The 12,407-nt window shown below is 42.5% G+C and overlaps 1 protein-coding gene across 1 annotated transcript; it reads right to left on the bottom strand.

Moving 5' to 3' along the window:
* Window positions 1-1,598: 1,598 nt before the first annotated feature.
* On the bottom strand, window positions 1,599-8,041 carry dkk3b (dickkopf WNT signaling pathway inhibitor 3b). Its single transcript, XM_010748770.3, has 7 exons — window positions 7,676-8,041; window positions 6,430-6,555; window positions 6,271-6,351; window positions 3,254-3,346; window positions 2,537-2,681; window positions 2,280-2,430; window positions 1,599-1,796 (listed from the first exon to the last, which is right to left on the bottom strand). The coding sequence occupies exons 1-7, from the start codon at window positions 7,871-7,873 to the stop codon at window positions 1,772-1,774; spliced, it is 819 nt and encodes a 272-aa protein (XP_010747072.1). The 5' UTR covers window positions 7,874-8,041; the 3' UTR covers window positions 1,599-1,771.
* Between the last annotated feature and the right edge of the window lie 4,366 nt (window positions 8,042-12,407).

Below are 12,407 nucleotides of genomic sequence, written 5' to 3'. Positions count from 1 at the left end.
CTGGCACCTGGTTGCTCAAATAAACCACCTGTAACCACACCCACCTGTCAATCAAAGCGTCCACGCTCTTAATCCTGCATAACTTTAAGCCTTAATATAATGTGAACAGGTGAGTTGTATATAAATTCACCCTCAGTACAGTTGTCATGAACGGGGAAATTAGCTACAGAGACCAAAACTGTTTTTTGTACCAGGCTGTAAACATGTTTATTTCTGCTGTGAAGTTTTGAACATGGGGACTTATGGAGACTGACTCACTTCTGGAGCCAGCCAACAGCACAAGCTATAGACACGTTTTGGCTCCTACATTAGTTTAACACCAAGCAGCAAACCTCTGTGGATGTGAAGTGAAGCTAAAAACTGCAGTTACTCAAACGTCCACCTGAGGCTGGCTGCAGAAGTCCAGCAGGTCTTAAATTACCTTTAATCTAACACATTGCTGAGGCGCTAACTTAAATGGAGATAAAATTATTTAACTGTGCAGCTTCTTCTAGACTAACCAAATGTTATCAGACCTAGTGGAACAAATCGTGTTTTTTGTACCAGGCTGTAAACATGTTTTTTTCTACATTTGAACATGGGGACTTATGGAGACTGACTCACTTCTGGAGCCAGACTTTAAGTGGACGTTTGAGGAACTGCAGTTTTTGGCACTTCACTGCCGCTTGGTGTTTACCTAATGTAGGAGCCAAAACGTGTCTATAGCTTGAGCTGTTGGCTGGTTCCAGAAGTGAGTCAGTCTCCATAAGTCCCCATGTTTCACAGCAGAAATAAACATGTTTACAGCCTGGTACAAAAAACAGTTTTGGTCTCTGTAGCTAATTTCCCCGTTCATGACAACTGTACTGAGGGTGAATTTATATACAACTCACCTGTTCACATTATATTAAGGCTTAAAGTTATGCAGGATTAAGAGCATGGACGCTTTGATTGACAGGTGGGTGTCGTTACAGAGCAACCAGGCCTCATTCAACCCGCCTCAGGTCTTTATACTGTCAGTTTCTTCTGCACCATGAGACTCCTGTCAAATTTCAAATCAGCCACCACATGGTGCACACATCTGTTCACTGTGTTACACATGAAAACCTTTTTCAAAGCTCTGCCTTGTGTCTTACTGTAGAAAACGAGGACGATGCTCGTGGTTAACGTCTGAAAAATGGATGAATTTCAAATAAAATCTACAGTGTCGTGAAGTAATTCAAACAGTTTGCAGTCCACAGCTGACGAGGAGGGTGTGAGCAGTTTCAGCAGGCGTGCAGGATCTTTGGTTTCCCCCCTCACAGGAAACGCTGCTGAAGATAGTTTGAGCGATAAAGAGTTTCAGATGCAAATACAGAGCAGCTTGTTTGAAACACAGAGACATGATGAAGAGATACAGGAGAGGGAAGTAACTCTGTATCAACAGGAGGACGAACTCTCAGAGAGCCAGAGACCTTTTTTGTTTCGTAACATTGTGAGAGAGCGACAGACTCTCCAGCCACATCCTGAGTGTTTCCGCCACGGCTGTGTGTGTGTGTGTGTGTGTGTGTGTGTGTGTGTTATTTCTCAAGTTGCACTTCCTGACACACAGGAAACAGACCAAGGTTGCCATCTAGTGGTTCTCAGTAGAGACTAAAAAGTCTTTTATTTGCTTTGTGATGTATAACACACGTTGGTAATAAAGGCATAAATAATACAGTGCAGTCCTTTCCTGAAGCAGGCGAGCTGTTCTTTGGTTTTGTTTCGTTTTGCTCCTGGACCGGCTCCGTCGCGCTCCGTCCGTCTTCAAGTCCTACTCCCCACAAACAGATCCACGTCTGTGAGAGAGAGAAACACAAAAACCTGATCACACGTGCAAAGACACTTGAAAATAAAGACTTCTCTTTGTGTGCCGGCACCGAGAAGGAGACCGGGAGAGGTGCCGAGATCTTCCCAACAGTTATCTCTACCGGTAACTCGTAAACGCGTGCGCACCACGCAGGTGCAATCCAATATTTAATCATTGTCATGCTCATGATAAACAAATTGAGGCTGTACAGCTACAGAGGTATCTATGTCTGATAGCACAAGCTCAGCCGAATGTGTTGGCACTCCAACATTGTGATGTACATGTCGGTTCTGGTCCATCTTGGACGTGAGGGTTCATCAGTGCATGGTGGCGTGGGGAGGGTATTCAGTTTGCTGCAATCTGCAACTTCACCTCTAGGTGTCACTAAATCCTACACGATATCAGTCAGGTGCTCATGACGTTACTTTATCAGATTTTACTTCAATCTAAAAGGAGTTTTGTTGGCTCTCACCCGTGTGGTTGGCACTGGAGGTTGTCGGCACAGGGGCAGTGGTCACGGGGACCCTCCTGGTCCCAGGCCAGCATGTCCATCAGCAGGTTGGGATGGCTCCAACACGACTCCCCCTTCTCCGGTTTGGGATTACACACTGGAAACAACAGCTCTGGAGGAAACAAGAGAGAAACCACTGTCTTTACTTTGGCTGTTCAGCAAACTGTGGTCATTATCTTTCTATTCAGTTTCATTTGAATCTTCTCGTGGGAGCTCACCTCGTTGAAAGGCACAGCAGAGGTCCTGGATGCAGTCGCTCTGACCCTGACAGATCGTTCCTTCTGTTCCTTTGGTGGCGTTGACTGTACACTGGCCCCACACACACATCTGATCTGAGCAACACTCCTCGTCTTTAGTGCAAGGCTAGGAAGGAGTATATAAAACACAGTTGGTCACTGCATTCAAAGTTTACGTACTCTTGTACCATCTGGTCCTTCATGGACCCAGAAATTGGGTACGGTGATACAATTAAAGACAAACACGAAGAGTTAATGCAGCGGCAGTCAAAGTTTGGACACTTTCTAACAGTCTTAAAAGGAGTTCCCAAAGGTGCTGAGCACTTGTTGGTCATCCCAAACTATCTCAGCTGGGTTTAGGACAGGTGATTGTGGAGGCCTGGTCATGTGTCACTCTCCTTCTTTGTCAAATAGTCCTTACATAGTCTTGGAGGTGTGTTTCACTAAGCTCAAATCAGAGTGGATGGCACGTCTCTGCAGAGTCTGTGGTAGCCTTTGAATTTTCCTCCACACCATCACGCCTTCAGGGTGGGAACCACACATGTAGACACCACCCATCCACCTTCTCCACGTCTCACAAAGACACAGAGGTTTGAAACCAAAACTCTCAACGCAGACTAAACAATAAGAGCTACATAAAAAACAAAAACATTAACTTTAACTGAACCAGACAATCACAGACACCGACTGAACACACACCATGTCTGTCGGTATGCAGGGCAGGCACTTGGAGTTCTCGATCTCATACATGCAGTATTTCATGTCACCGCAGTCCTCGTCCACCATGCACTCCTGTGGTGAGAGATAACAGAGGTTAAATATACAGTCAGTAAAATGTACATCTTCTCAAACTGTGGTGTCGATACTAACTTGCTTTTAGTCACATTCTTACGCATGCTTCCACGATTAGTCACGAGCTAATGCGTGACGTACGGCAATATAAGTTTGACGTCAAAATGAAAGACAGGAAATATCAGAATAAAAACGCAGGTCATCTCTGACCTGAGGCGCTCCAACAAGCCGCCTACCTGTCAGTCCAAGAGTCCCCGCTCTTAATCCTGCATAACTTTAAGCCTTAATATAATGTGAACAGGTGAGTTGTATATAAATTCACCCTCAGTACAGTTGTCATGAACGGGGAAATTAGCTACAGAGACCAAAACTGTTTTTTGTACCAGGCTGTAAACATGTTTATTTCTGCTGTGAAGTTGGACATTTGGACATGGGGACTTATGGAGACTGACTCACTTCTGGAGCCAGCCAACAACACAAGCTATATACATATTTTGGCTCCTAAATTACGTAAACACCAAGCGGCAGTGAAGTGCCAAAAACTGCTACATCCACTTAAAGTCTGGCTCCAGAAGTGAGTCAGTCTCCATGTTCAAATGTCCAACTTCACAGCAGAATTAAACATGTTTACAGCCTGGTACAAAAAACACGATTTGTTCCACTAGGTCCGATAACATTTGGTTAGTCTAGAAGAAGCTGCACAATTAAATAATTTTCACTTCTGGAGCGTTTTCACTCGGCTCTCTCTTGATTTCTTTCGTATGTTGATGATAAAATAGAAGTCACGTTACCGCGTCCTCAAGGCTGAACCTGAAACTTTACGACAGTCGAGCTGAGAATACATAAAAGTGATCTGAACACCAAACACATCACCGGTAACAACATGCGTGTACACTGTGCACAGCTTGGGTGGCCTGTTCCTGTCTGTATTAATAGTTTGGCTTCTTTTTGGTCAGATTTTGAAATGCTAGTCAGATATTTGAGATTTAGTTCAACTCTTTCCCAGCCAGTCAGAGGAAACGCTGTCTGCCAAAAACAGCACAGTCCTGCTGTGAACTCGACATTTTGGTGGGTTTATCTTTGTGTGTGTTTGTGTGTGTGTGTGTGTGTGTGTGTGTGTGTGTGTGTGTGTGTGTGCATAGAAGAAGTGGAGCAAAGTCCCTGAAAGTCCCGGCATGTATCACTGAGGCTGAACGGACTGTGTTGAAGTCAGAGACGAGATCAAGAAGCTCACAGCACAAACAGAGTTATTCATAATGATAACCTCGAGCAAATCTGCTACAGAGTGAGTCATTAATTCAAAATAAACGCACGCTCACTGTGTAACTAATGTTAAACCTCCTCTTGTTCACGCTACATATCTGATATTTGCAGAAATAGAGACGTTCTTTCTTCTGACATGAAATATTACCGAGGCAGACACCCACTGGAAAAACTACAAATATGGACCGCGCTACCCACAAAAACCTGCAATTATTTTAATAAAAGCCAGATGACTGAAGCTGTTATTAGTCTCACAGGCCCTGTAGCAACTTACACCTCCTATAAAAAAAAAAAAGATTTTCCACAGATTTCTCTGAGACGACGTCGAGGCCAACGAGCTCACGCCGAGGTCGTCTTCTGTTGAAAGAAATGTTTTAGGAAGAAGCAAGAAGTCAGTGAGCGTTGTGCTAAAGTGCAAACGTCCACCTGAGTCAGTCTCCATAAGTCCCCATGTTCAAAACTTCACAGCAGAAATAAACATGTTTACAGCCTGGTACAAAAAACAGTTTTGGTCTCTGTAGCTAATTTCCTCGTTCATGACAACTGTACTGAGGGTGAATTTATATACAACTCACCTGATCACATTATATTAAGGCTTAAAGTTATGCAGGATTAAGAGCGTGGACGCTTTGATTGACAGGTGGGCGGCTTGGTCTGCCAATGATCCATGTCTTTGCCGATGCTAGCCAGGAGATGGAAGACGCTACCGCACCAGGAGCCAAACCTGGTAAGGAAACCACCTCGGTAGGCTACTGTATTCCCTGACAGAGGCCACTGCTGGTTTGTAGATGCATAGTACTGTAAATGCATCAATATCCACAAGCAGTCCCTGCCTATGTGACTGTTTTCACAGTTAACACGATGTTTCCATGTGAGCAGTTTGTAGGACCGAGTCGCTGATTGCATCCCGGTCGCTTCACATTATCTTTCCAAGCCGTATCTAGAGCCAGAGTTTAGTGATTTAGAAATCTGACACACTGGACCTTTAAAAAACAGAAAAGATAATAATGTTTACTGGGTGTTTTTTCTATGAAGCGCTGAGTCAACAAACTCTGACTTCCTGAAGTCTATGGAGTGAGATTTCTATACAGTTAGTCATTTCACAGCAGAGCCGGATCGTACCCTGCCTGCCTCGCCTGCCTCGCCTCGCCGGCTTGCTTTGCTTTGCTTCCTCTGGCATTTTCTTTCCAACCAGCCAGCCCCATTAACATAACCACTTTCTGTACGGCTGCCAGGAAAACCAAAAGATCAAAACCGCCGTTGTGAAGTTAAAAACGGCAAAAACAGGCAGCAGTAATGACCTCAATCCAAGCTGGCCTCCTGATGGCTAAGAGACTATGAAAAGTATATGGTATGGTCTGTTTGGTGGATGATCTCATTCTTTATAAAACAAGTCGAGTCAATGCAGCCACAGTTTAGAGAGCGCTGTCTCTTCTCACAGACACAAAGCTGAGGGGAAATGTTGAAGCAATATTTAGAATAATAATGTTTGAATTAAAGCTGACACATGACTGCTGCTCACTGGGACGTGTTTGTTTCCTGAGTCAACACTGCTGCATGCTCAATCTAATGAGAACTACACCTCCATTCAGAGATTTAGTCTGTGTGCAATCATGTCAGAAGTTGCCAGGATACATACGAAGGACAATGCATTCACTCACGTGATCCACACTGTTCCACTGGCTGGAGATCTCCGTGTGGCTGTGAGAAAGATGAACCTCTCCTGTTTTGTTATTAGTTTCCTATAAAAAGCACAAAAAAATAAAGGTGTCAGACGTCAAACAGAAAACTAATTAAAACCCTAAACGAAGCTGGTTTACCTTGTCGACTCTATCCAGGACCTGAACCGCCCGGTCTCCGTCTTTTATCGTCTTCTTTGTCTCGTTGTGGAAGCTTGGACGCAGATCCAGAGACGTTAAAGACGATTTGGCGCTCTCGGTAGTTATCTGTTGGATTGAATGTCAGGATATATAAAAAATCCATTAATATGCTTTAAAATAAAACATGTGGCAGTTTCATTGTGTTCATACGTCAGATTTCCAGACTGAGGAAGTATGAAAATCCTCACGGTGGCTCTGACCGTGGACGGTTTGTTGACATTAATCCATTTTTTGGACGACATGATGGGAAAACTTGATCAAAACCAGATACTGACTACTGAAACAGCAGCAGGTTTGTTAGAGCTGAAGACATCCAGCCCCAGAAAACAACAGATGTTACAGCTGCTGCCAGAAATAAGTTTGAGTCACTGTAAAAAAAACAACAAACAAAACCCTATAAATTTGATTTTTACAGTAGTTTTCTGTTATTTAAAAACTCTGTAGAATTAAAAATCAGTGTTTCTCTGTAGTCACTTCACTGAAAGTGATTGTAATAATACACAGAAAAACCTGTAAATGAGTCACTGTCTGTAAAATAACAGTATTTCTCCGTAAAACTCTTAATATCATCACTTTATTGAAGGTGATTTATCAATAATAACATCTGTAAAATAACTATTGTGTAACTATGTATTGTATAACTATGTGTTTTGTTTGTAATAATTCTGTGAAAAAGCTGTAAAATAACAGTATTTCTCCGTAAAACTATTAATATGGTAACTTTAATCATAATTCAGGAAATCAATAAACAGTGTTTCTTTGTAGAACTATTAGTGTTGTCACTTTATTGAAGGCGTTTATCATAAGTCAGCAAACAAATGTAAAATAACTCTGTAAAAACTGAAGTTTTCACTCATTTTATAGTTTGATATTATATATTTTAAACACTGCATTTAAATTCATTTTACATTTTTCTGTTTGAGAGTTAATCCTACAGACATTTGTCTATTTATTTTTTACAGTGTGGGGTTGGAGTTACTCAGTGTTACCTTCTTTAATTAAGATGACTGGATGATGTTCATTCTGAACATCTCCTCTGTGATGAGCAACATGGAAACGATGCGTGGTGTTAAACACCTGAACCTGAAGCAGAATAAATCTGATGCATGATGACATTAAAGTTTTGGAGCTGTCTCCACAGCCAACAACAGCCCCCGTGTATGAATGAATAAAATATGACGCAGACCTGGTCCACAGCCTCCTCCAGTATATGCTGAGTGTCCTCCATCAACTCCTCCACCTCTCGGAACATGTCGTTCAGGCTGACCGGGCCTCGCTCCAGGGCGTCCCGCATCAGGATCATTTCCCCGGTCCGCGCCGTGCCTCCGGTCGCCCAGAGCAAGCACAAAGCCAGAGACACCGACAGCAGCATGACAGCGGACATCTTTCCTCCGTCTCGTCCTCCTCCTCCTGTGAAGTGGCCGCTTGCCCGTCTGTCTGAACCGAGCGGCGGCGCCGTGTGTGACGCACGGAGAGCGCACAGGCGCACGCAGCTGGATCCGTTTTTATTTGGAAAGTCTGAGGAGGTGGAGGAGTTATAACCTGGAGCGAATCAGGTTTAATGGCGTGGAAAAGGTTCAAGTTGCATTTTATGAAGTAAATGTCAAAAGAAACAGACGTAAATGTTAAAAGATCAGGAGCTGGTGGTGGCAGGGTCCGCCACACTTTCAGGCTTTTATTTCACCAACAACTAAAAGTCAGTCCCAAATTTTTACTCTTCACTCCATCAATTAACCCAAACTGGTCTAATTAAAACACCTGACCCTCATCTGTAATCACAAATAAACAATAAATCAGACATTACACACAAGGACTGAGACATGTGAAGTGCCAAAAACTGCAGTTCCTCTAGCGTCCACATGAGGCTGGCTCCAGAAGTGAGTCAGTCTCCATAAGTCCCCATGTTCAAAACTTCACAGCAGAAATAAACATGTTTACAGCCTGGTACAAAAAACAGTTTTGGTCTCTGTAGCCTCCTGGTTGATGTAAATATCAACAAAGGAATCATACAGGCGAACCAAGAACAATAAGATAAATATTAAAAAAAACAAATTTATAGATAAAATATTTGTTGCATGTTATTTGTCAACTGTCTTTCTTTATGTCTTTTCGCTGTAATATTTTTTATAATTTTAATTTTATATTTTTTACATCTTTGTGCTTCATATTCTATGTTCATGTTTTATAGCTTTTTGCACCGGGATGTCCTGGAAATAGGGCAGCATTGATAATAAAAGGTGACTTGAACTGAACAATACAATTAAAGTATATGTATACTTATCTATATTTTCTATATTATATATATGAAAGATAGCTCCATTACACTAGAGGGAGGTCGTGTAGCACCACTGCGTTCTCCTACCATGGTTCATTGTCTTGGGGTGTTACTACGTGTTTAAACCTGCAGGGGTCAGCAACACACAGAAAGCATGTGTCACATTCACCAACTCTGTGCATCATAGCCTAAGTGTCCCTCAACTTGGGTCTTTAGTCCCTCACACTGAGTGATCCATGGAGAGATGAGGAGGACAGCATTCAGGGAGAACAAGCTGGAGGAGGTTTGGGACAGCTGTACAAGACCGTGCACTGTTTAAAATGTTTGTGTATGAATCATAGTCTTATTTATCAGAATGTTTTAAATTAAACACACACCGCAGCAAAACCTATTTCACGATATCTGGTGAAAACTGGATCATTATTTTATGGAGGAAAGAGTTTTCGTGTTTCCCTCTTAATGTCTCCGGCTGCTCCGCCTCAACTCTCTCGCTCGGGATTTACCGAGTTTAGATGCACAGTAAGATAAAGTAAAACTGCTGACAGCTGTAGCTGCTGTTAGCTCATGTTAGCGCCATCAGTTTGTTGGGCTGCTGTTAGCTATGTTAGCTCAGTTTTTAGCTAATGTTAGCTCAGTTGGTTAGCTGCTGTTAGATAATGTTGAGCTCGGTTTGTTAGCTCGCTGTTTGCTCATGTTATAGTTTGTTTAGAGTGCAGTTAGCTAATGTTAGCTCAGTTTTTAGCAGACTGATCTAGCTCAGTTTGTTAGCTGCTGTTGCTAATTTAGCTCATGTTTGTTGCTTGTTGTTACTAATGAATAGCTCAGTTTGTTAGCTTAATGTTAGCTCAGTTTGTTAGCTGCTGTTAGCTAATGATAGCTCAGTTTTGTTAGCTAATGTTAGCTCAGTTTTTAGCTGCTGTTAGCTTTTGTTAGCTCAGTTTGTTGGCTAAATGTTAGTTAGTCTTAGCTCAGTTTGTTAGCTGCTGTTAGCTAGATAGTCAGTTTGTTAGCTGCTGTTAGCTAATGTTAGCTTGGTTTGTTAGCTGCTGTTGCTAATGTTAGCTCAGTTGTTGCTAATGTTAGCTCAGTTTGTTAGCGCTGTTAGCTAATGATAGCTCAGTTTGTGCTAAGTTAGTCAGTTGTTAGCTTGCTGTTAGCTAATGATAGCTCAGTTTGTAAGCTGCTGTTAGCTAATGATAGCTTGTTTGTTAGCTGCTGTTAGCTAATGTTGCCTCAGTTTGTTTAGCGCTGTTAGGGCTAATGATAGCTCAGTTGTAAGCCTGCTGTTAGCTAATGTTAGCTCAGTTTGTTAGCTGCTGTTAGCTCATGTTAGCTCAGTCTGTTAGCTGCTGTCAGCTGCTGTTAGCTCAGTCTGTTAGCTGCTGTTAGCTAATGATAGCTCAGTTTGTTAGCTGCTGTTAGCTCATGTTAGCTCAGTTTGTTAGCTAATGTTAGCTAATGATAGCTCAGTTTGTTAGCTGCTGTTAGCTAATGTTAGCTCAGTTTGTTAGCTAATGTTAGCTAATGATAGCTCAGTTTGTTAGCTGCTGTTAGCTTATGTTAGCTCAGTTTGTTAGCTGCTGTTAGCTAATGATAGCTCAGTTTGTTAGCTAATGTTAGCTCAGTTTGTTAGCTGCTGTTAGCTAATGTTAGCTCAGTTTGTTAGCTGCTGTTAGCTAATGTTAGCTCAGTTTGTTATCCTGGACTGTGAGCTCAAAGTACTGTTAGTGTTTGTACCACAGATGTTTTGGACCACTGGAAAGAAGAGGTTTCCAGGCCGGAGCCACTGTCGTGCCAGAACCGGAGCTGGACAATACGTAAGTTAGTATCATTAATTAGCATTTGTTAAGCTTTAAATAACTTGTCCACTCTCTGTGATTTACAGAGTTTCCTGATGGACAGTGAAGTAAACTGCTGCCAACTGTAGCTGCTGTTAGCTCATATTAGCTCAGTGATGGACAGTGAAGTAAACTGCTGCCAACTGTAGCTGCTGTTAGCTCATATTAGCTCAGTTTGTTAGCCTGGACTGTGAGCTCAAAGTGCTGTTAGTGTTTGTACCACAGGAGTTTGGGAAGAAGAAGAAGTTAATGTGAATTGCTGTAATTGGATAGAGGAGCCGGTGTTGTGCCAGAACAGGAGCTGGGCATTATAAAGGCTGCTGTTAGCTGATGATAGCTCAGTTTGTTAGCCTGGACTGTAAGCTCAGAGTACTGTCAGTGTTTGTACCACTGGGAAGAAGAAGAGAAGTTTTTCAGGGCTGGAGCCGGTGTCGTACCAGAACAGGAGCTAATAAAAGTGTCGAAGTTCAGTCTTAAATGTTTACAGGCACGAACAAGTTCACCGAGTTCTTCAGCAAAATGACCCATAATACCATAATCACCACCACCTGACATGTTTTAGCATGACGACCATATCTCGGGGGCTTTCGAACCCGCCTGAGTGCATCTCGTTTACCTCTCTGACCTCTGACGTCTGATCTTTCTGTGGAGTCTTGAACGCATCACGCTTAAATACAACAGGTCAGTGTCTCTTATTTACCAAAAACACTGCAACAGCAGGCGGGTCACGTAGATGTAAACAAGCCCACACCCCCCTCCAGCCTCCCGTAGCGTCCCTTTAGCCTCCCCACCACTCTTTGTCTCTGTTAACATTCCTCTACTCTGCATTCTTGCAACCCCATCTGTCTCTGTGTCAGCAAGGCCTCAGCGTGACTCGCAGAAATTCAACCTCGCCGGGTAACAAGATGTTTCAAAGGGAGGTTTGAAACAGACAGTCTGGGCTCCGGCATGAAAACCTCCTCTGTGCTTTAACCGCATGAACGTCTGTGGTGATGGTACGTTCACTGACCGTGACACGGTTTCTCTCAACAAAGGAAGAGAAGGAAATTTCCCAGCCCTCCAAGCAGTGACCTTGGTCCCTTCCCCCCATCCTCTGCGTGCTATGACTTTGCATTCCTTTCAGTCACGCAAACAACCACCCAATTTTTACCTCCTTACCTTTGCCTCAATGCCCTTTCTTGTTGACATTTAAAAGAACAACTTATATTGTCCACATGTGTGCACATGCAAGAAATTTGTTTTGCATACGCAGAGCAGGTCTACTCTTTACAGTATTACTTACAGAGACTCAACGGTTCCCACCATGAGCAAACACTTGGTGACAGTGACGAGGAAAAACTAACTTTTAAACCTGATGCAGAACCTGGATCATTGGTGGACGGACATGTGAGTTTAGAGAGACATAATAACAATAACTACAACTATAATCATAATGGAAACATGAGTAATACTAGTAATAATAATGATAACAGTATTTGTAGTGGTTGTCAGCAGCAGGCTCGATTCATGAGAACCTGACGAGAAACTCCAGGGAAGAAGTTAGTAACATGTATCAATGGGACATGAATGTTATATATACATACACAATCTATCTATCTATCTATCTATCTATCTATCTATCTATCTATCTATCTATCTATATATATATATAGTCACTTACCAAGTAAAAGACAGCAATTACTGTACATAACAGTGTAAACTGTGCTGTAATTAAACATTAAGAGTTCTGTCGTGAGTTATCTTTGGAGAACATATCATTTAGGTTAGGCCATTATAAGTTGTGTTTTTTTTTTTTTTGGTTACTA

Source organism: Larimichthys crocea, chromosome XX (assembly GCF_000972845.2).
Source record: "Larimichthys crocea isolate SSNF chromosome XX, L_crocea_2.0, whole genome shotgun sequence".
Taxonomy (NCBI): Eukaryota; Metazoa; Chordata; class Actinopteri; family Sciaenidae; genus Larimichthys; species Larimichthys crocea.
This window is presented reverse-complemented; position numbering and strand designations above follow the sequence as displayed.